The 21,900-nt window shown below is 47.6% G+C and overlaps 1 protein-coding gene across 9 annotated transcripts in view; it reads left to right on the plus strand.

Annotated features, from left to right (window-relative positions):
* The window catches only part of USP19 (ubiquitin specific peptidase 19), a 638,025-nt gene that overhangs the window by 571,357 nt on the left and 44,768 nt on the right, over nt 1-21,900 (plus strand). For all 9 annotated transcript variants that reach the window (XM_085624327.1, XM_085624331.1, XM_085624330.1 and 6 more), the window contains 2 exons: nt 6,716-6,879; nt 7,803-7,981. In XM_085624327.1, coding sequence (XP_085480453.1) covers nt 6,716-6,879; nt 7,803-7,981 — 343 coding nt within the window. The remainder of the gene's footprint in view (nt 1-6,715; nt 6,880-7,802; nt 7,982-21,900) is intronic.

Here is a 21,900-nt window from a genome sequence, read left to right on the forward strand (position 1 = left end):
GAATAAAAACACCAGAGTGGGAGGAATGCATGTCCTGGATACCAGCAAATACTCATTCCGTTACACCCTCCGGGCGCACAAGTTCTATCTCCTTTGGCATGGAAAACATATCTACTAAACTAGAGTCTTGATGCACAGATGTCATACAACAAACTAACCTATCCCCCCTCCACCCCCACCCGCTGAAGCAGCCCCAACTTGCCAGAATAGTACTCCCTCCCCCCCTCCCCAACTCCCACACCAAACAAAAATAACCCAACAATCCCTGAATCACATACGCAGTGTGCATTCTCAGGGGAATACCCACGGGGGGGTCATTTCCAGGTGGTCGCACAGATACCACATGCCCCCGGAGTCCTCCCCGTTATTAGGGACTGGCCTCCAAGGACGGGGTGTGCTCGATGCATCATAGCACTAGCCCAAAAAAGGTCCATCATATGATCAGTGTACATGCTCCTGAGGGTGAACCTGCATAGCAAGTATTCAGTTTGTCGTGGACCCGGATGTTAGGGCCCAGGCAGCAGTGCGACTCATCCTCTGACTCCGCTGATGGTGACTGCTGCGATGCCGACCTGTAACCCTCCAAGCGATTCTGGCACTTCACCTGTTTGAGGAACTCCTCCACTTGCTGTGGCTTTGTGAAAAAATGTTGCCTGCCTTGGTGAGTAACTCTGAGCCTAGCAGGGTATAGCAGCGCATAATCAATCTGAGCTTTCCGCAGCTTGTTTTTGATGTCCATAAATTTGCGCCTCTGCTCCTGAACGATAGGCGTAAAGTCAGGGTAAAGAGAGAACTCTATTCCATCATATGACAATTTTGGTTTACTTCACGCAGCTCTCAAGGCCACATCCCGGTCCCTATAGTTCAAAAGTCCAGCTATTATAGGACGTGAAGCACTGCCGGGTGGGGGGCGCGGTCCAAGAGAGCGGTGGGCCCGCTCAATAATAAACTGATTAGAGAAGGATTCAGCACCAATGGCAGACAGCAGCAGCTTCTCAACGTATTCCTCCATTTTCCCTGTATTAGTCGATTCCGGAATACCTATTATGCGAATATTGTACCGCCTACTGCGTGTTTCCAAATCAACATTTTTTGCTGCAATAAGCTTCAAGAGCTTATCCATGTGTGCCAGCTGCGTTGTGTGTCTCGAGGTGGTGTCTTCCGCGTCCGAGACACGCCTCTCTGCCTCCTTAATATGCTCATCATGCCCCTCAAGCTTATGCGCAATGGCATCCTTCCGCGAGGACATTCGGTCTACCTTGTCCACAATGGTGGCGAATCCTTGCCTGACCTCCTGGAGGATACTCCGCATGTCAACATCTGGTATGGTCCCCCCACCCACCTATCCCCCCCCCCCCCTGCTCCTCTTCCCTCCTGTCTGCATCCCAATCTGCCTGCGAGGTCCAAGGACCGCGCTTCGCAGTCTCAAAGGTGAGCTTCGATTGTCTGTTGTCTGTCTTGCCCATGTCTCCGCTGAAACGTAACTAGACAACGTGCTCCCACAACGTCTGCGCGCCTGCCCCGCTCCTAGCGTTTCCAGCGAGAGGGCCAACTCAGGATACCGCGACAGCCGAGTGCAAATTTGTCATAGACCCTTCACGCACTCAGCAGCACTCCAACCCAGACCCGCGCCCGGCTCCCAGGTGTTGGCGCGGTCTTGTCACTCTCAGCGTGTTCGTCTGGCACCGGAAGCGCTATGCCAAAATCGCGTAGGCCAATCCTCTGCCTAGGCAAGGCAGCAACCAGTTCTAGATGCGCCTGGGGCGACTATCAGGCATCCCATACATGATCCAGCAATACGGAGGGCTCAACTGATCACGAGTACGCTAGCTTGAAGATCCCCGACCTCTACGTAAGCTGCACTCTCTGTCCCCGCCCGCTACGTCTGGGCAGGCGCTATAGGTGGCCAGCAACACTGTTCATATCGAACTCAGGGGAAAAGGGAACCTCCATACCGCAATACAGGAAGGGCAGCAAAGCGTTGCAAATATCTTTCAGTCCCGCAGGACCCAAAAGCAATGACACACAAATCTCAAGCGCAGCTCTCCCTGCAACCAGCGGGGTCCAGTCGTCGTCAGTCCCTCAGCAGCAGCATTATCTCAGGTTATCCCGCTGGCCTAGTTGGAGGTCCCCGCTGGGGGGTGTCAGGGGCGCGACCTGCTCTGCCAATACAGTTGTGACCCCTCCTGACTGCAGAGAGTCCGCGGGCCCTCAGCCGCCTAAGCGCTGGTGCAATGGTCTCTAATGCAGGCAGCAAAACATCACCGGTGTCTCTACCGGGCTGGGGGGCAGTCAATTGCGAGTGTGGTGGCACCGTCCAAATCGCTCCAGAGATAGGCCACTGAAGTGTCACCACCGTCCCCACTCACCCCCTAGTTAACGTCCGTATGGCTGACGACAGTGTGCCTCCCGCCCCACTGACGCGGACTCACAGTGAGATAGCCGCTCCTTCACAGTCCCCAAGCGCTGCAGCAGGTCAATGTCGGCGTCCAGCAAGACAGGTGGGGGCAGTCAAAAAACACCCACTGAAGCGCTATGTAGAAAGTTCGCAAAGAAGAGGCCCCCAGAGCGCTGCGTCCGTTCCGGCGCACACTCGATCGCAGCGCCTTACCCTGGGAGATGCAAGTGGCCGCTCCTCATGTATTCAAGTATCGTGGATGCCACCATCGAAGCTTTCAGGTGCCCACCAACCTCATGCAGCAACTATAGCCTTCGTCGGAGGGGCAGGCAGGGCCACTCTCCCCCCCCCCCCCCCCCCCGCTCAGCACCAGATCGTACCAACTGCTGCTCCGGGGATCAGCACGGCCGTGCAGTCTCCCCCGGCCGTTACTCCTTCGCCGGCCTAGTCTCCACGTGTGCAGCCTCGGGCTCACGTAGCTGCAGTTGCCGCCCAGGAGATCCGCACCGCCATTCTCCCGTCTCCGGCCACCACAACAGTCCGTCAAATCAGAGGCGGAGAGCCTCCAATCCAGCTTATAGACTCACCGAGTCAGGAGCCCGATGTAGTACGCCGATTATAAATATTTTCAGGCGTTTGCAGGACCAGTTAACAGGATAAATGAAAGGATTTCGGCATCGTGCTGCCGGAGCCTCACTCTTGTGCGGCCATACTGCTTGAGCGCCACCTTGCCCACCCGACAGTATTGTTTTCAATCGCGTGATCTTTGACGCGCACCTCAACTACTCGATTCCAGTCGTCAACACCGGCCGCTGGGCCTATCGACGCCGTTCGGGCCTACAGCTAATGGAAAGGACACCATTTAAAAAAATGCCCCCTGTGTGGAGCTAAATTCCCACACAGTGACCACCACAAGGTCTGTAACCTGTTTCTCTCGCCTGAGCACGGCGAGAACAATTGCCAGGCCTGCGCCTCTTTTAGATCTAAAAAGACCATCCGTGATCGCCGGGCCCGACAACACATCATGGCGCAGCGAGCAGCTATGGTACTGGTGGACATCTTCGATGAAGGCCCCGATGTCCCAGAGGAGGATTCTGAGGACCTGGAAATCGTGTCCGAAGCAGACGACCTAGACTCAGACGACCATATCACTCCTGGTCAGCGAGTGAGTACAATTGCCCCTACCCCAACTCCACCCGAAAAAAAGAAGGCTCTGGTCAAGACTTCGCCTGCTGGCCCCAGTCGCGAGAGAAAACAAGCTTCAGAAGCCCCGCCCCCGGGCCCGGCTCCGAAGATAAGGGACAAGCCTTCCGGTAGCTCGGGACCGAGCAAACCGCATCTCAGTGTCCCGCAGGCGCCTTCGGCACCAAAGTCTGGCGCGCAGCCTACTCCCAAAACGACGTCGACACCAACCACTTCCATGCCGAAAGAAAAGACATAGGACCCGAAACCAAAGCATTCGGAACCGAAAAAGATTTCTGCCTCCACAGCCAAGCCGAAGGACCCCAAACCACCTCCCAAGGCCTTGGAGAATAAATCCAAACCCCGACCGGACCCGAAAAAATCGGCACCGAAAGCGGTTACCGAAGAGGAAGAACTTTTTCGACCGGATCCTATCGATCCAAAACAAAAAACTCTCCGCATAGCCCCCAAAACAGGACATGTGGCTGCTGTTCCACACAAAAAGAGGAAGCTGGAAACAGCAGACACTCCTGCAGTGCCTGTAAAGAGGAAAGACTGTGCCACTTCACCTATACGAACCTCTTCTCCTGTTCTTCCTCCTAAGCCTGTCTCTCCTCCACATTCTCCAGAACTTCCACCACACTCCACCACAGGATGATGATGATGATTTAGGGGTGGGGGAGTCAACAATGACCCTTTCACTGACCCTAATGACGACGCAGACCTACCACAGGACGATTGGGACAATTATGATGACCCAATAGATCCTCCTCCAGACCTCCCTGATCACCAGGCATATCCAACAAAGCCATCTACCCCAGATGACAATATTGGCTTTGGTCAGCTAGTAAATAGAGCTGCTCTCTACCATGGTGTTCATTCTGACCCTGCAGACGAGGACTTTCTTCCAGACACCTTTGAACAGTCACAAAAGACTGTACAAACCCTACCAATGCTAAAGGGTGTCATTAAACATGCCCCTGACATATTCAAGGACCCTGTGAGAGCTAGAATTCTCAATCCCAGGATTGACAAAAAATATAAACCCGCTCCCTATGATCCCACTTACATCAAGGGTCAACTACCTTTAGGCTCACTAGTGGTAACTAATGCTAGAAAACGTGCCATCTCTCAGACTTCCGGTGATGCGCCACCTCCTCCGGATAAAGAGTCTTAAGTTGTTAAAAGAATAATTCCCCCCCCCACCCCCCCGACTGCCACCCTCTCCGGTGTGGAATTTAAACATTGTTCTTACCAGGCTCATGGGTCCCCCATTTGAACCTCTACACAAATGTGAATTGCAGTTCCTCTCATGAAAAGTAGCATGCCTTGTCGCAATTACCTCTCTCAGGAGAGTAAGTGAGATCCAGGCTTTAACCATACGAGAACCATTCTTACAAATACATTGCAACAAGGTGGTTCTTAGATCGAATCCAAAATTCCTTTCCAAAGTAATCTCTGCTTTTCATCTTAACCAATCAGTTGAGTTACCGGTGTTTTTCCGAAACCCAGACTCTGTAGCAGAGAGAGCTTTTCACACACTGGACGTAAAAAGAACCCTACTTTATTACATTGACAGAACTAAACCCTTTAGAAAGACAAAACAACTGTTTGTAGCCTTCTCCCTACCTCATAAAGGTAACCTATCTCCAAAGCTGTGATCGCATAGGTGGATAGTAAAATGCATTCAAATATGCTACCAGAAGGCTAAACGCACATTAACAATTGCCCCTAGAGCGCACTCAACACGCAAACTAGGGGCTTCCATGGCATTCTTAGGGAACATTCCCTTAGACATTTGTTAGGCAGCAACATGGTCTACACCACACTCCTTCACCAAACACTATTGTGTTGATGTGCCGGCTAAGCAACAAGCTTCCGGAGGCCAAGCTGTTCTTAAATCACTTTTTCAAACGACTGCAGCAGATACAGGTGACCACCGCTAGGGGAGACACTGCTATACAGTCTATGCACAGTGTATAATCTGCAGCTCATATGCCTCGAACGGAAAATACTACTTACCAGTATGCATCTGTTCTTGGCATGTAGACCTGCAGAGTTGTACATGCCCACCCGCCTCCCCAGAACCTGTATCTGTTCCAATACTATCTTAATTAGATACCTTCTCATGAACATCTCTTTATTTCTTACTGACTCAATTTCCCATCATGGCGAAAAACTATCTGAGGATGGAGGCGCTGCCCATACGCACTATCGTCCAAATGAGGAGTCCCCTATCTCATGACTACAAAAGACTCTTTCAAGACCACAACAAAGTGCAAGCATCCGAGCCCAACACCAGATGGTGATCTATGCACCGTGTACAACTCTGTAGCTCTACATGCCAAGAATATATGCATACTGGTAAATAGCATTTTCCTTCTAAATACCAAATCCTATTTGGTGCAGTTCACAAAAATTATTGCGGGAGTGACACCGAGTGCATACAGCCCATGTACTTAGTGTATTGTAATTATTTAAATAAATAAATACTCCGATTTGTAGAGTGTGGCTCATCACCCTTGAGGGTATCCAGGTGCTGCCCATAGGCACTGGGAAATTAAGTGACTTGTCCAGAATTGCAGGATGTTGAGCTGACGCAGACTTGAACCTGGATCCCCAGCTTCAGAGTCAACAGCTCTGACTGTTACACCACATCCTCTTCCGAAAAACCAGTCTACAGAAAATCACATACCCCTTGATGCCGTTTTGTGCACCAATTTTACTGAAAAGAACCTTACATATTTATTATGAAGGAATAGTAAGAGGTGAATTTGAATTGCTTGTTCAGAAAAGTCCTTAGTGGTGCATATGGATCTGCGCAGTTAACTGGTTAATGTTATGCAGCAGTAATTACACATAAGAGTCCAACTTACAAGCTCCAAAAATCACATCCGTCACATCTCCTATCCCTTGCTTGATTATCCTTCTTGTCTCGACATTCCATTTAAAATAAGACAGACACTGCCTTAATTTTGTCCTGTTGTCTCGTCGATCAGAATATTTTGGGTGAAGTGGACTTTCTGATTAATGCACCATTGACTGCCTTACTGACTGGTCATTGCTGTTTCTTTGTTTTCGTCTTGGGTCTGTGAACTTTCCAAAGTTTGAACCAATTGTTTTCTGTGCCAACAGGAACCTGGACCTTAGTAAATTTTGCATTGGCCAAAAGGAGGACCACCAGCTTCCGAGTTATGATTTGTATGCTGTTATTAATCACTATGGAGGTATGATTGGCGGGCATTACACGGCGTATGCCAGGCTTCCAAATGATAAGAACAGTCAGCGCAGTGATGTGGGTAAGCAGCAGCAGTAACATTGGTGAGAAACCTAGATGGATGAGGTGTGTTGTCAAATGCATGGATTTGGTCAATGCATGGATATAATTGTTAAACGCTACTGTTGAGTTACCTTAGGCCAGTGGTTTCTTAATACATTAGATTCTCCAGCACGAGCAGGAAAAAAACTTAAAACACTCTTGTGGCATTCTGCCTCAGTGTACCGTTTGGTAGCTTTGGGATTTCCCCACTATGTTCATGGCAAAAGCAAGTTCAAGTTCTAATTTGGAGTGAGTGATGCAGCCCACCAAAGGGTACCTGTAAGGTGGCTCATTTGCTTAGTGTACAAACAGTAGACATCTGTGTGTTACTTGCAGATCGCTGATTTGATTCATGTTTTAGAGCACAGTAACTTTGCTACAGTTGAGTGGAACTGTAGAGTCCGCACCAACTCTTGCTGTGTCCTATGAAAGTGATTGATAGGACTGTTATCATTTATTATAAGATGAACCATTATTTTAGTCTTGCCTGATTTTTTTTTAGTGTCAGCTTTTCACCGTCCAAGTTTGTGATTGCGGTCAGGCTCAAATGTCCTTTTATGGTTAAATTAGGTTTAACAGGTCAGGTAACTTTTTAAGGGGTTTGGCCAGCAAGAAGCTTTAACCATGCCGGTAATGCAGAGTTTAATCATAAGGTGGGAAATGGTTAACCTATGCTGTATCAAAGAGTTTACCCACGGGAGATGAATGGATGTCACACAAAATATGAAGGCACTCAAAAGTTTGAGTAGGACCTTGCTACAGGGTGGAGTAGGGATATGACATGTGTTTTCACAAAGACATTGAAAGGGTCCAACTAGGCTGGTGTGAAAAGGTGTAACAAAATGGCTTTCATATATCCATGAAAAGCGGGCTGCAATATTAATAGTAATCTTCTGTTTCCAGGTTGGAGGCTTTTTGATGACAGCACAGTTACCACTGTTGAAGAGAGCCAGGTGGTGACGAGGTACGCATATGTCTTGTTCTATCGGCGACGTAATTCTCCTGTGGAGAGACCCCGCCGGGACCACGTTTCCGAACACCGAACAGAGAGTGCAACATCTGCGGAAGGAGCGACCAGTCAGGTGAGAAACCTATAGATTTTGTCACCACCTGTAATACATCTGTAGTTTGTAGTAAAGAGAAGTAGTGGGAAAAGTGCCTACAAGACCATAGGTGCTAGTCTAGTAAGATATGTTGGTTAGTAAGAGAAATGCATTTCAGTTCAATTCCACAATTGCTTAATGTAATCTCCTCTTTGCAGATTGTAAAATGAATCCCAATGTCTTTGTAACCCCTGTTTCAGATTGTGCCCCTTAAAAACTTTGAAAACTCCCTTCAGATATTCCTACACCCTGTGTTAGTGTAGGGTAAGGTTCCCCAAAAGGTGCTGCCCACAGCACATAATACAAGGGGATTATTTTCTGTTCTAAATATGCTGTGCGATGTTTGATGTTGAATGACCAGGCAGCTTCAGCCTTGCAACTTGTGTAATCCCTTGGAAATGTCTGAAAGTGTATGCAATTAATATTTCACAAGTGTCAACACAATGTGATGGTGGTTCCCTGGTGACTAAAAGGATGTCTGCTTGCAGATCATATGATTGGTTTGCAGCGTTTAAGCTTTTATTTCTCACTGCAAATCATTGCTATTTTTACGACTCTTTCTGAAGGTACAACTCTTTTCCTTCAAATACCAGTTTTCAGTATCCATCAAATCATCTAGTTTCACTGATGTGTGTTTTTGCTCAAGAGAACCTTTGCACCAGCACCACGGTACTGATAATACGCATTACATTACACCACATGTTGTGGTATAGGTGGGTGATGTTCCAGAACAATTTGCCGTAATTGACTATAGGAACACCATCATAAAATGCTAGTTTTCTGTGTGGACTGTAGTCTGAAATCTTCAATTTGATATTTTTCCTTTTCTTCCACTGCAATATGCAACCCATCTTCTTCTGTTGTAAAGTGAGCAACACATATTATCAAGTCACATAATGCTTACATCCCTAAAGTACCCAGAAAACATCATGCAGCAGGTAGGTATGTGCAGCTGCATCTGCCCCCATACTCTCCGGAATTCCCCATGCTTAAACATCACCACACACAATGTTTGTAACATGTCGCAACCGGGTTGATGCATAGAGGACAGTCTACAGCCAGCAAACTCCAGGGCGTACACTCTACTACTCCTATCATTGCAAATCAGAGTGGTTTGCAGTCTCATCAGGAATATGAAACACTTTACAGGTGTGACTAAGCAGGGCAACTGTGTGGAGCAGGACTATAAACTAATCCATAATGATATGTCTTGGAAGATTTGCTGGAGAGAGGCATTAGTTTCCTCTGTATACCGCTACTTAAGTATGTGTATCTGCATTGAAGAATATATATGCTTATAGGTGCTATCCTGGTATATGAAGAGGTCAGTAGCCCAGGGGAAGACTGGACAGGATACAACAGCTGAGCTTGTTATGGCATCTCTGAAAGGGCTGGTGTTTAGGTTTTGCATAATCTAAGGAGTCTTTCTATATAACATAGACTGTTTGGTACATAATTCCTTTGTCTTGCTTCCGGGAAAGCAAACACACTCTACTAGTCTCTGTTATGTAGTTGGGGAGGGCTAATACGCCTGTCTTTCATAGTACACAATTTTATTGCAATATACAATAGAAACAATTGCTCCAAGCGTGAAATTGAGAAAAAAGGCTGCACTAACGACATAATGCAAATAATGGCGCAGTGTAGCCATCCGTTATATAGCATGGTACTGTATTCTATTGTTCTCGTCAACACTCGCAAGAGACACCTAGATCTTGCTGTAGCCAGACGCTAGAAAGTTGAGATGCAAGAAGGTTGGTGAGTATCGTACTTATTGAGGATGGGGGGAGGGGGGGGGGAGATTGACCACGTTGATTAAATGCCTTTTGGGTCAGGTAGAAAATGTGAATTAGTTTAATACTTTCAACTGGTGGAACTACTAAATTATTTGGGCAATGGAATGATTTCATGAAAGGGACTTGAAAAACTGGGCTCTAGCATTCTGAAAGCACTTTAAGCAGTCTCAGGAGGGGAAAACATCATAACAGTCATTACCCAGCAATAAAACCGTAGCAGCGTGAGGACTGGCACAACAAAAGAGAATAAAGAGAGCAGCATTGTGTGCCTGCAGTCACTTAGCGTGCTAGGGTCCGCACTCTGATGCTTAGATTTAGGTGCTCTAAATGTATTCAATCCCACATAGATGGAATGCATAATCGAAGAATCTAGATTGGTTAATTCCGAGGAAAGAGGTTTTGCTGTGATAATGTTGTCTCTGTTGGAAAAATGTGCGCAAAACTTTCCATCATGAACCAAATGAATCTCTGTTTAATCGTTGAAAGTTATGTGTACGTTGAACACATGGAAACAGGATTCCCGGAGCTGCAGCAGGTATCCAAAGTGTGATTTCTCCATTTTAACTACAATAGTGAGTTTCGGATAAGCTACAGGAAAGAGACAAACTCCTGGAGATAATGAGAACAAATTTGGCATTTGCACATGTTTTAGTTGTTTTTTCTTAATTCTAAAAAGAAAATTAATTGATACCTTGAAGGAGTTGGATACTGGCCAAAGACTTGCTCTCTTGGCGTTGAGGCTGTGTGGGTACTGAATGTTGGAAAAAGACCTATGGGATACGGCTAAGTCCATGCTACGTTGGTACTAAAGGAGGGGTATTAGTTGCAGTGGATGTCCTGCTCCAGGGTCATGTCATAGGAGGAATCAATATCGGTTTGATGGTTGCGTGCAGGCCATTGTGCTCTGCAGCCTCTGGACATGTGCAACGGCTGTCGCCCAATGCCTACTGCTGCCTGGCTGGGTATTGGCCTTCGGATGTTGCTAAATGCCACACCATGTGACCAGTGAGGACTGGGACAGAATACTGGGTTTTATTCAGAACAAAATAATCCATAAGAATTCTATGTAAGAATTTTATGGGTAGAGATGAAGATGAGTAACTTCTCAATAATTAAATCTGAGAAAATCCCCAGAAAAACTTCACTACAAGGGACATTATGGTTATGATCCAAAAGCAAGAAACCCCTGCAATTCTGCAGTTATGGTGAAGCACTTGACCATAATTTGCTCTTTCTGAACTGCGCTTTACCTCGTGTGCGGCCTCGCACTACACATTACCTGTACCACTGCTGACATCACACGTGATGACACCAATAAAATTATCAGCAGTTATTACGTAGACTTTAAACCTTGTAGCCCCAAAATTGATATGTTTGCAGCAATAATGTAGAGCAAATGATTGCTGTTATACTAAGCATACACGCACATAAACAGGTCATGAAATAACAATGAGCAGTTGTTGTCCAGTAGATTATGTATGTAATAACCATTGGCTGTTTAGCTAGTGACATTACGCTACTGTTCCAACTGAAGCTGCTTGGCCTCATGGACTCTTGCATCCTGCTTGTTACACATGCCTGCTGGCATGTGCGGGATCTGCAGCGGTACCTGAAATTCCAGTGGGCGATGCATTAGGTAGAATCCCTCAGACATTGTCTAGAGGACATGGTTGGAGGGAACTGCAAAAGATCGGCAATGGTAGTTCACAAACCACAATTGGGTCAGCGGCAGACCCCTCTTCCTTCCCCAACCAGATGCAACAGTGGTAACAGTTGCGTCACTCCTGGTATGGGGTAGCCATCTTGAAGAGGTGGAGATCAGAGACCTCTGGTCTACGGCAGAATTCCGCCTCCACATCATCGTTCTGAAGCACCAGCAATCCAGCTGACACTAAAAGCCTTTCTACCCTCATCAAAGGAAGGCTAGTGCAGGTGTTCACGGACAGTACCATCGCCATGTGGTACTGCAGCAAACAGGGCTGGGTGGGCTTGTGTACCCTTTGTCATGAGACCCTGCGTCTCTGGACATGGCTGTAACGTCCGGGCATATCTCTGGTGGTTCAACAACTGGCTGGCTCTCTAAACGCCAGGGCGAACATACTCAGCCGAAGATGCCTAGCTGATCACAAATGGCATCTCCATCCGGAGATGTTGCAAGATCTTTCACAGCAGTGGGCAGAGCCTTTGTTAGATTGGTTCGTCACTGCTCAGAACGCGCAATGTGAACAGTTTTGCACACAGGAGTGTCCAAAGCGGGTCCCACTTGGAGATGCTTTTCGTCTCGAGTGGAGCGCAGGCCTCCTGTACCCCTTTCCACCCATACCACTCCTGCTCAGAGTTCTCAAGAAGATCAGGAACAACGGGGCCCAAGTCATCCTTGTCGTTCCAAACTGGGCTCGGAAACTTTGATATCCCAAGCAGTTGAGCATAGCATCGCTCCTCCAAGCAGGCTGCCTTTTCGGGGGGATCTGTTGCCACAGCAGCAGGGGAAGGTTCTCCACCCGAACCCGTCAGTGCTTGCCTTCAAGCATGGAGATTGAGTAGCGACAGTTGATAGCTTCCGACCTTCCGCCCAAAGTCTGTAATGTTATCTTTGCAGCCAGGCATCCCTCCATTAAGACAGTATACCCTGCTGCTGGGGCAGTTTGTGGCTTGGTGAGCAGAGAAATAGGTTAACCCTATTTCTGCTCCTCTCTATCAGGTCCTTTTCTTTATCCTTTCCCTCACCCAACAGAGCTCTGCTCTGAGCAAAATAAAGGGCTATTTTTCTTCTATCTCAGCCTTTCTGCAGTTGCCAGATCAGTCGTCCATCTTCAAATCCCCTATTGTAAATAGGTTCTTGAAAGGTTTGCAACATGTTTCCTTCTTCATTCCTCAGTGGGACCTTAATTTAGTCCTAACGTTTCTGATGAACTTTCTTTGCTTATCTGTTCTCTCAGGCTCTGTACCATCAAGATGGCTTTGCTGGTCGCCATAACGTCTGCCCGGAGAGTCAGTGAACTTCAGGCTTTGTCATCCATGCCTGAAGATCTACCCAGACAAGCTGGTTCTTTGCACTAGAGCTTCCTTTTTGCCAAAAGCTGTCACTCCTTTTCATTTAGGTCAGTCCATCACTTTGCAAGAGTTCCTTGTGGACGACCAACTCTCTGTGGAGTATGTCGAAGAAGGGAAAGGCTGTGCAGAAGCGGACCATCTCCCGATGGATTGTGCTCTGCATTAGTGTCTGCTATGCATTGCCCCCCCCCCTAAGGTTTTGCGTGCTCATTCCACCAGAGCCAAGGCTGTGACCACTGCGTCAGCACGAGAAGTTCTGGGCCTGGATAGCTGTCAGTCAGCAAGGTGGACTTCTTTACACACATTAACAAAGCATTACTGCTTTGACAGTCGGGTCAGTCCGGACGGGCCCTTTGCTTGTTCGGTCCTGCAGGACTTTCTATTGTGAATCAGTTTCGCAGGCCCACCTCCCGGGAGGCAATGCTTTGGTACCTCTTTTAAGGTAAGGAATCTACGGCTAGAAGTCCCCCATCAGATGATCAAGTTACCTTCGGTAATGCCTTATCTGGTAGAAATTCTATCTTGCCGCAGATTCCTTACCGACCCATGCATCCACCATGCTCTGTGAACGGAATTCTAGGGACAGGGCTGTTCCCCCTTCAGGGGCCTAGTTTTTTACACCAGCAGTAAGTGTTCTTTGTGGCGCCGCACTCCTGGCGTGGAAATTCGGGAAAAGAATCTGACATCAGCATGATAAGGTGGCACGTCTTCCAGCGCGGATGATGCCGACTACGCCACACAGAGCCAAATGAAGCGACCTACCGGCGCACAGGGTTCGGCTCACAAAATAAGTTCTGCATCCAATCTGACGCCTGGAGATAATTCTGTGGTAAGGAATCTGTGGCTAGATAGTCTCTACCAGATAAGGCTTTACCGAAGGTAAGTAACTTGTTCTTCTGTTTTTTCTTTTTCACTCTTATTACCCCCTGTCTCATGGTGTCCTGACTGCGTATGTATTGAGGGCCGCAAGAGATGATGAGCTTGTCAGCCTGGTGGGCAAGGGTTCTGGTCATGGTAGCTTTAGAAATAATGCAGATCGTTTTGAAGATGCTGCAGTCCAGCAAGGGGACCAGTGGAGTTCCATCAGGATGGGGGTGATGTAGTTAGGTATTTTCATGCCATTGATGAGACGTCCTGCAGCATGCAGGATAGCCATAAGGGGTGGCCATTTGGGAGTCTGGGAAGCCAGCAAGCAGTGTGTTTATTCTATCATGATGTGGAGAACAAAAGCTTGAGCAGCAGTTCTGAGATCCTCTAGTGGGAAATTGTTTAACTTGCTTCAAGAGAGAGTGGCACCGAGCTGTCTTTATATTTGTTTGGCAGTATGTTCCTTGAGGGTGAGATTGGCACCCTGGGTGAATCCAAGTGAGGTTCGAAACCATTCACATATGTCATTGGACCAGGTTTGGATAATTTGCTTATTGTTCTTGGTAAATAATCTGAATTACTGTCATGGTAGGATATCCAGGCCATGATGTTCATTCCGCATTGCATATTGTGTCTTTTTATAGCGGAAACGACTGTTGAATAGAGTTTGCTTCATCGGCATATCAGTGAATTATGATGCTTTTATCTGTGACCTATAGGGCTAAAAATATAGTGATTAAAGATGACGGGGACTATATAGAACTTGGGGAGATCCGTAGGTGACGGCAATCTTCTGGGACCTAAAGGTTCCATATTGTACAAACTGATGTCAATTGACGGGCAGGAAGAGAAACAGTGATGGACTTTGCTAGTGAATCCCATTTTGTACTTCTCGTTGAAGTACAAAACCAAAATCCGTTTCAGAGTATTGTGCAAGGTACATCTCTTCTTTTGTCTGTGGACTTGTTAGTTCGCAGGTCATTAGTGAAACACTCAAGGGATCTTTTACTCCCAAGTCACAATCTCACTCCCCTTTTTCTGTTCTCCTCTATTTGAACATGATGCGAGTTGATGGTTCTTTGGAAAGGTATATCAATTAATTTGGCATCATTCTGTTGGTTTGTACTTCTATGCAGTATACTCTTTCCAGTCTGTTAGGGTTATCTTTTCATTTGATACTTAGTTCATTTAGAACTCTCAACAAAGCCTGCGGTCGCAAATATTCCTAAAGCCTTTTGAATGTTTTATGCTTTTTCCAGCTCTGCTTTTTTCCTCTCTCTGAAGGGTGGGTCTTCTCATGCTGTCTCGATAGTGAGGCCATTAGGCTGTCTGTTCGGTTTATTGCTTTCCTATTTTGTTGCCTGTAGGGTTTCTGAATTCATAGGCTGCATGATGCTGCAAACTTTGACCAACTATTTCTGTCGCAAGTTGATGCAGGTTTGATTTTTCTTCTGAAGCTGCTTTAATGGAAGGGTAATGTAGTCGGGAGTACATAAGGCAGATTTACCTGGCAGACCATTGCTGCTAGAGGCAGTTGAGTCTGCGGTTGGTGGCTTAGCTACCAGTGACGTTAGGCTGATGAGGGTTGGGATTTCTTCATGTAAAAACTGTTGACTACTTCACCAAACTTTGCTTTCCAATCATGAATTAAGATCTGTGGTGAGAAAGCTAGACTAAGTGGTAATTTGTAGGGTACGTATCTAATGGTCTCTGTACTTCGTCCCACTCTTCATCGACGCAATCCATGCCATCCGTCCCTCTTACCTTTTTGAATTTATCTTTCGTTGGTACTGTTTTCTGGCACTAGCATTATAGGTTTGGCTAAATACACTGATACATTTGCAGTTCAGGGAAATGACCAGGAGTTAGAAAAAATCTTAATATCTTAGAGATCGCAGTCTTTCACAGCTGGACTTAGTCAGTAGGATTCCATTTTTGAAGATTAATTGCAAATAGCGTAGATCCGTGCGGTGAGTTGTTATATGTGCCTCTCCATTTATAGTTTAGTTATTAACACTCGTTTGAACAAGCATTAGAGACCATAACACTCCCAAAAAATAAAGTGACATTGCTTCCAAATGGGCATGTGGTGAGTACTGTTTTTAAAACCAGCCTATTGGGATTCCAGTGGGTGCGGCAGAAGGCTGCAATAGAATCACCTAGTGGGGCCGACAATACATTTTAATTGAAAGCATTGTAACAGTAAAAATGGGGCTCATAGAGGGAGCCATATCATGCTTGGTTTACTAAAGTAAAATGCTGTTGACACCGGTTTTTGCAACCACGCTGTAGATAACAGCCATGCTGGAGATTAATGACTAAGGGGAAGTACATTTGATCGTGCTTTTTCTCTGGTTCTACACACTTGTGCAGTGTCATGACCTCCTAAGGTTCCTAGTTCTTACCTTAAGATTAGATGCTATGTACGTGATGAAGCGGTCTTTGAGTATACTTACCATATAGATGTGAGGGTGCCGAGTGGAAATGGAGTCTGTTTATTTAATTCCCTGGTTATTCTTACCTACCTTTATGGGGTATCTGATCTGAGTGTCTAGTATTTCCTTCAGTGTATGGAAATCTTTCTTTAAAACGGCTCTATTGATTGATTCTTCAGTGTATCTAGTGCATAGCAGTGGTGTCAGGCAAGTAATACACACACTTAATTTTGTTGGACACAGGAAAAGGGGCAAAGATAAAATGAATTACCTGGAATTGCACATTATTTTTGTTGATGTAAATAAAGTCTGATTCTACCATTACCAGTTTGGCCACCGGACCCAATCTTGAATCCCCCTTTACCTCCAGGGTGGCAGTGCATTTTCGGCGTGCCTATAGTGCCACTTTGAATAAGCACAAGTTAAAACATGAAAAAGACACTCATGTAAAACACAGTTTCATAATTTACCTCCTCCATTTGTAAGCACATTAATAACAATGTGTTCCTTTAAATATCAGATAAAATATGGCAAAGCGTCTGCACCACTGTTTCAGGTCAGCTTTTGCCAATGTTGAAAGCGTGCCTCCAATATATCTCGATCATACATACCAGAAACAAACAGACTTGGTATGGTCGATGAGGCAGCTGGGTCTCTGACCTTCATCTTTTACCAGCACAGAGAAGGTCCTTTGATGCCTAGAAAGAGAGCACCTGCACCCAATTTGGCCATCGCTCTAGTCACCTGCTTCAGAGGTTACAAAATAGCTTTATCTAGATATTTTACAGGTCCGTGAAGATACTCCCAGGAATCAGAAAATTACTTTGTATAAAATATATTCCATTTAGTGCTTTCCTAGACTCATTTGTTTTCCCAGAGATCTCCTTTATCCGATGGGCCTAGTGTGTTTTGTGTTATGCTGCCTTGAAGATTCAAATGTAGGCCATCATCATGTATCAAGAGGCCGAAGCCTCGTTGTTCAAGGAGCCAGTCTGTTAGGAATTCTGGTGGGACTGGAGACAGCACTGCTTGGAAGGTTGTGTTGGTCTCATAGTTGAGAAACCTCCTTTTCTAATGGTGGTGTGGCCTGTATCCTTTTTCTACGGTGGTATGTTGACTGAGTTTGCTTATCCCAGTGTTTATCTTTCTGTATTTCCTCTTCTACTAAGAAGTGGGTAAAGAATATATTTCAACCACATTCTACATGCTTGCAAAATAGGTGGTTTTCTGAGGACCACCATTGTGGTGCGACTACATCACCGAAATGGTAAACCTTGCGTCACTTTCAGTGAAGTTGCAATATTTTGAGGAAACGGAAACTTTGTTGGACAGTTTAGACAGGCTGATGATATTGAAAGGCATAGCCCTTTATCAGGTTGTGAAAAGATGAGATTTTCATTTGCATCTCTTGTTAAAAAGGAAAAAGGTGCTCCCTTTTCCCACGTGAGAATGTGCTTTAACAATCCACCTCACTGGATTACAAAAGAGCCTTCCTTGCTAAATATTTGTAATGTTTCATAATGTTCCTGAATGGGTGCCCAAGATCTGCTAATGTTCCTTCAGTGCCCCGCCAGTCTCCATCCCCAAGCCCCAGTCATTTGAGTTTAATAGCCCAGCGGCATTAAAGAGTAACTTGCCATCCCAGGTCTACAATCCTGCTGTGTTTTTATGTGGATTTTTGCAATTGAATGTCAAGCAGCCTTTCACAAACCATTGGCCGTCCTCCACAGGCTGGTGAAGCACAAAGTTAAGTGCATGCCCTGTTCAACTAGCGGGAAGACTTGAATATTTAATAAGTCAAACATGTTCATCTGTGCTTGACTGCTGCAAGTTGTGGCCTGTTTGTGTCTCTTCGGACCCTAATCATGTTATTCATTTTCGTCACATCACTCCTCCACACCCTGCGTCTTGCACTCCTGTTTCTACGTCAAAAGTTACAGTTTAACTTAAATTGCACCTTCAAGTATACAGCATGATCACTGCCTTCACAGTTGACTTGATGTGGTGGCGCTGTGATTTATCTGCATAGTTTAGGGTCAGTGTCTTATGTTCAGCATTGTCAAGAGTAACCTGCATTTGAAAGATTTATTTTGCATTCTTTTGCAAGTTGTTATATGTCAAACCAAAACCTCAGTGGCTTAAGTGCAAACGTAGTATATTTAAAATGTGAGCAGGTGGTCACAAAGAACACACCTCTACATGAGTGTTTGAAAAGGTAGTCTACCTTTTTGGCATGATCAATTTCTTGATGTTTTACCATTTATTCACATGAATTGTGTGGCCACAGCAAACCAGATCTGCTTGATAGTTGCGAATGCTTAGGAGAATGAACTGTAAGCCGTACTTAATCTGTTCAAACAAATCACCCGTTTTGGCATGTTGAACCTCCCAGTTCTGTTAATAAAAGTGAAGCCGTTTCTTACATTGTGCTGCCTTAAAAAAACCAGAGACGGGCTCGAAAGACAATAAATGGGAGAAAATTGGGTTTTTGTTGCAGCACGCACCTCCCCCACTTTTTGCCTGGTGTCTGGTGCAATTTTATCTGTAAAGTACTGGGTCCCTGCTGCCCAGGTTCCCAGTACAAGTGTTCTTTCCCTAAAACTGTACTACGATTGGCATTTCAGAACCCCCTGTACGTCGCTATTAAATGGTACCCTGGTACCTAGAGCATTGGAGCTGAATAGGGTCCGCTAGGGGGCCCTCACCAAGGCCATGCAAACTGCCACTGTGTCTTGCACTGCCTGTGTGCCATGTCAACCAGCACTGCCTAAGGTATAAGTAAGTCACCCCTCGAGCAGCCTCCTCTGCTAGCAGCAGATGGCCGCCTCCAGTTTACACCGCACTTTGGGGGGGAAGACCTAGAAGATCTGATAGAGACTACTTGCCGCAGATTCCTTCACGTAGAATGATCCCCATGCGTGAGACTGGACCCGGAAAACCTTTTTGCCCAGCATCCATGCGCGCCGGGGGGACGGCATCAAACGACTCCACCCAGACGTCGTCCACGCACGTGACGTCAGCGAGGTCACATAAGTCTCACCCCGGCGCGCCTACGTCAGTGTTTTCCTTTTCCGCGTGCAACGCGGATCCGGTTTGTGCTCTGGGCCTGTTTAGGCCTTTCCCTTTTGCTATTGCTGCGTGTCTGGGAACAGTGTGCGAATGCCTTCGGGCTTTAAAACTTGCTAGTCATGTGACCGCCTCATGTCGGCGATGGATCTTCGCCCCATCTGTATGTGGTGTTTGGGAGACCACCACGACTCCACTGATTGTGAGGCGTGTCAGCAGATGAAGCCGAAGTCCCGGTGGGAGCGCCGGATGAAACTTCTTTCGGCTCGTGTGTCCAGGTCGGCGGCATCATCTCGCCCAGCCCCTGCGGAGGGTTCTCGGACCCCCGGCTTCCCTCGCCGACTTCGATCTTCTCCCAGGTAGCAAGAGTGCCGCTCACCTCTTGATAAGTGTCTCAATTTGTCCCCGAAGGTCGGGTTCCGGCCTGTTGGGGGCGTTAGCTCTTCGTGGGTGGTGCAGCCCCACGTGTCGTCCCCTTATCTGCTGTTTCCCAGCGTGGGGGCGACAAGAGCCCAGATGGATACATATGCGGCGGCTTTGCAGGCCTTGCTGGCTTCTCCTCCTCCTCCTTCCCCTCCTGGGACGTCAGCGGATCCCTTGCAGTGTGCGGGACCCTCCGCGGTGTCGCCGGCGGCTCCTGCTCCTGCCCTGGCTGGTTCAAATCCAGGCTCAGAGGATGTGGTGCCGTTGGGGTGCGGCCCTTCGGGGTCCCTACCTTGGACCACGGTGCCTCTGCTTCGCCACAAACTCCCCCTGGGAGTCCCTGTGGTGTCGCGGGAGGTCGCCGGGGCTCGGGTCGCACCCCGAGCCCCTCTTGGTCCTCGGGACCGGCGGCGGCCTTGTCCTTAGCTTGTAGCCGTCACCTAACGAGGAGCTGCTTTCCCCTCCACGGGGCCCTACGAAGGCAGGTACGGCTTTCGCCCGCGCTGTTTCCATGGCGGTGGGAATTTTGTGCATGGGTGATCTGGCTACCCATTTCCCCATGATCATCTTCTGGAGGTTCTCCATCAGGGCTCTGGTGATAGGGAACTGTTGCTTCCCTTCGAGGGTTCACTCCACTCTTCTCACTTGGGGCCGTCCCAAACACGGGGGACCCGGTGCCCCAGCACCTTCTGCACCGCCACCATCCGGCACCGTGTGATCCGGTGTGCCTTTCTCTTCACCGTTCGACCAGAGGCCCCCTTTTGCAGTTTGCCTTTCCTGCCTTGTCGCTGCTGTTGTCTCCCCTGTCATGGGAGGCCCGCTGGCTGGACTCCTGGGGGTGCAATGTGTTTGCCTCAACCAGTGCGGCTCTGCGGGCCCTTAACACACTGAGTGTTTTGGCTAGGGCCACTTCTTGCTTGTGGGATTCGGCGGACTCCCTTATGTCTGCCACTTCTCAGGAGGGTGCATGTGTGGATTTAAAAGCAAAAGAACACAATTGATGGACGGAATGCAGAACAAATCAAAACATTCACCCCCAGTCAAGAGATCTGGGTTAAATCCATTATTCTTTTGCTCACCATGCCACCCCAGTTTAGACCTGGCCATATGCAAATCAGTCTTGACCCTGTGCCTTATGGGAGCAGTCCAGCCCGAACTGCCAAGCCAGGTCCTCCCTGGACCGGAAACAAGCATCCTAGGACCGGTATCGGGGTTTCACCCCTCTTCAGCCAGGATAGCTTGATTCCAGTGGCAAAGTGAGCCCAGGACCCACGTCTGGGCATACCTGGCGCCTTTAGGGCGAGAAAGCAAAAGACACACAACCCAGAAACTGGTCCTAGGATGCTTGTTTCCAGTCCAGGGATGCCTTGGCCTGGCAGTTCGGGCTGGACTGTTCCCATTGGGTACATGGTCAAGACTGATTTGCATATGGCTGGGTCCAAACTGGAATGGCATGGTGAGCAAAAAAACGATGGATTTAGGCCCAGATCTCTGTACTGGGGTGAATTATGACATTGTCCTGCATTCCGTCCATCAATAGTTCTTTTTGCATTTGTCACCCCGAGTGGGACGGGTATGCCCAGACGTGGGTCCCGTGCACTCCATGCCACTGGAATCAAGCTATCCTGGCTGAAGAGGGGTGAAACCCCAAAACCGGTCCTAGGATGCTTGTTTCCAGTCCATGGAGGACCTGGCCTGGCAGTTCGGGCTGGACTGTTCCCATGGGGCACAGGGTCAAGACTGATTTGCATATGGCTGGGTCCAAACTGGAATGGCATGGTGAGCCAAAAAACGATGGATTTAGGCTCAGAGCTCTGTACTGGGGTGAATGTATGACATTGTTCTGCATTCTGTCCATCAATAGTTATTTTTGCATGTGTGGATTTGAGACACCATGTCTTGGATGGTCGGGAGCTGGCAGCGTTTATCCTTCGCTCCGCTCTGGACATCTGAGGTGCTGGGTCGTGCCATGGCTTCTTCGGTTGCCCTTCGTCGCCATGCCTGACTTCGGGACAGTGTGTTCCCGGAGAATGTTCGAGAACGGCTGGTGGACCTTCCCTTCGATGGTGCTCTTTTGTTCCATTTCCCTGCGGATTCAGCCATTAAGAGGTTCTTGGCGGGAATTTTTCGTTGTCCTCCTCCTCCCCCTCCTTCTTCTCCTCCTCAGTGACCCACATGTTGATCTGGTTCTTAGAGCTGTTCTTCCGTTGGGGCGGGTCGCCCCTGTTGTCTGTTATGTGTGCTTCATGGCCACTCG

Source organism: Triturus cristatus, chromosome 9 (assembly GCF_964204655.1).
Source record: "Triturus cristatus chromosome 9, aTriCri1.1, whole genome shotgun sequence".
NCBI classification, from domain to species: domain Eukaryota; kingdom Metazoa; phylum Chordata; class Amphibia; order Caudata; family Salamandridae; genus Triturus; species Triturus cristatus.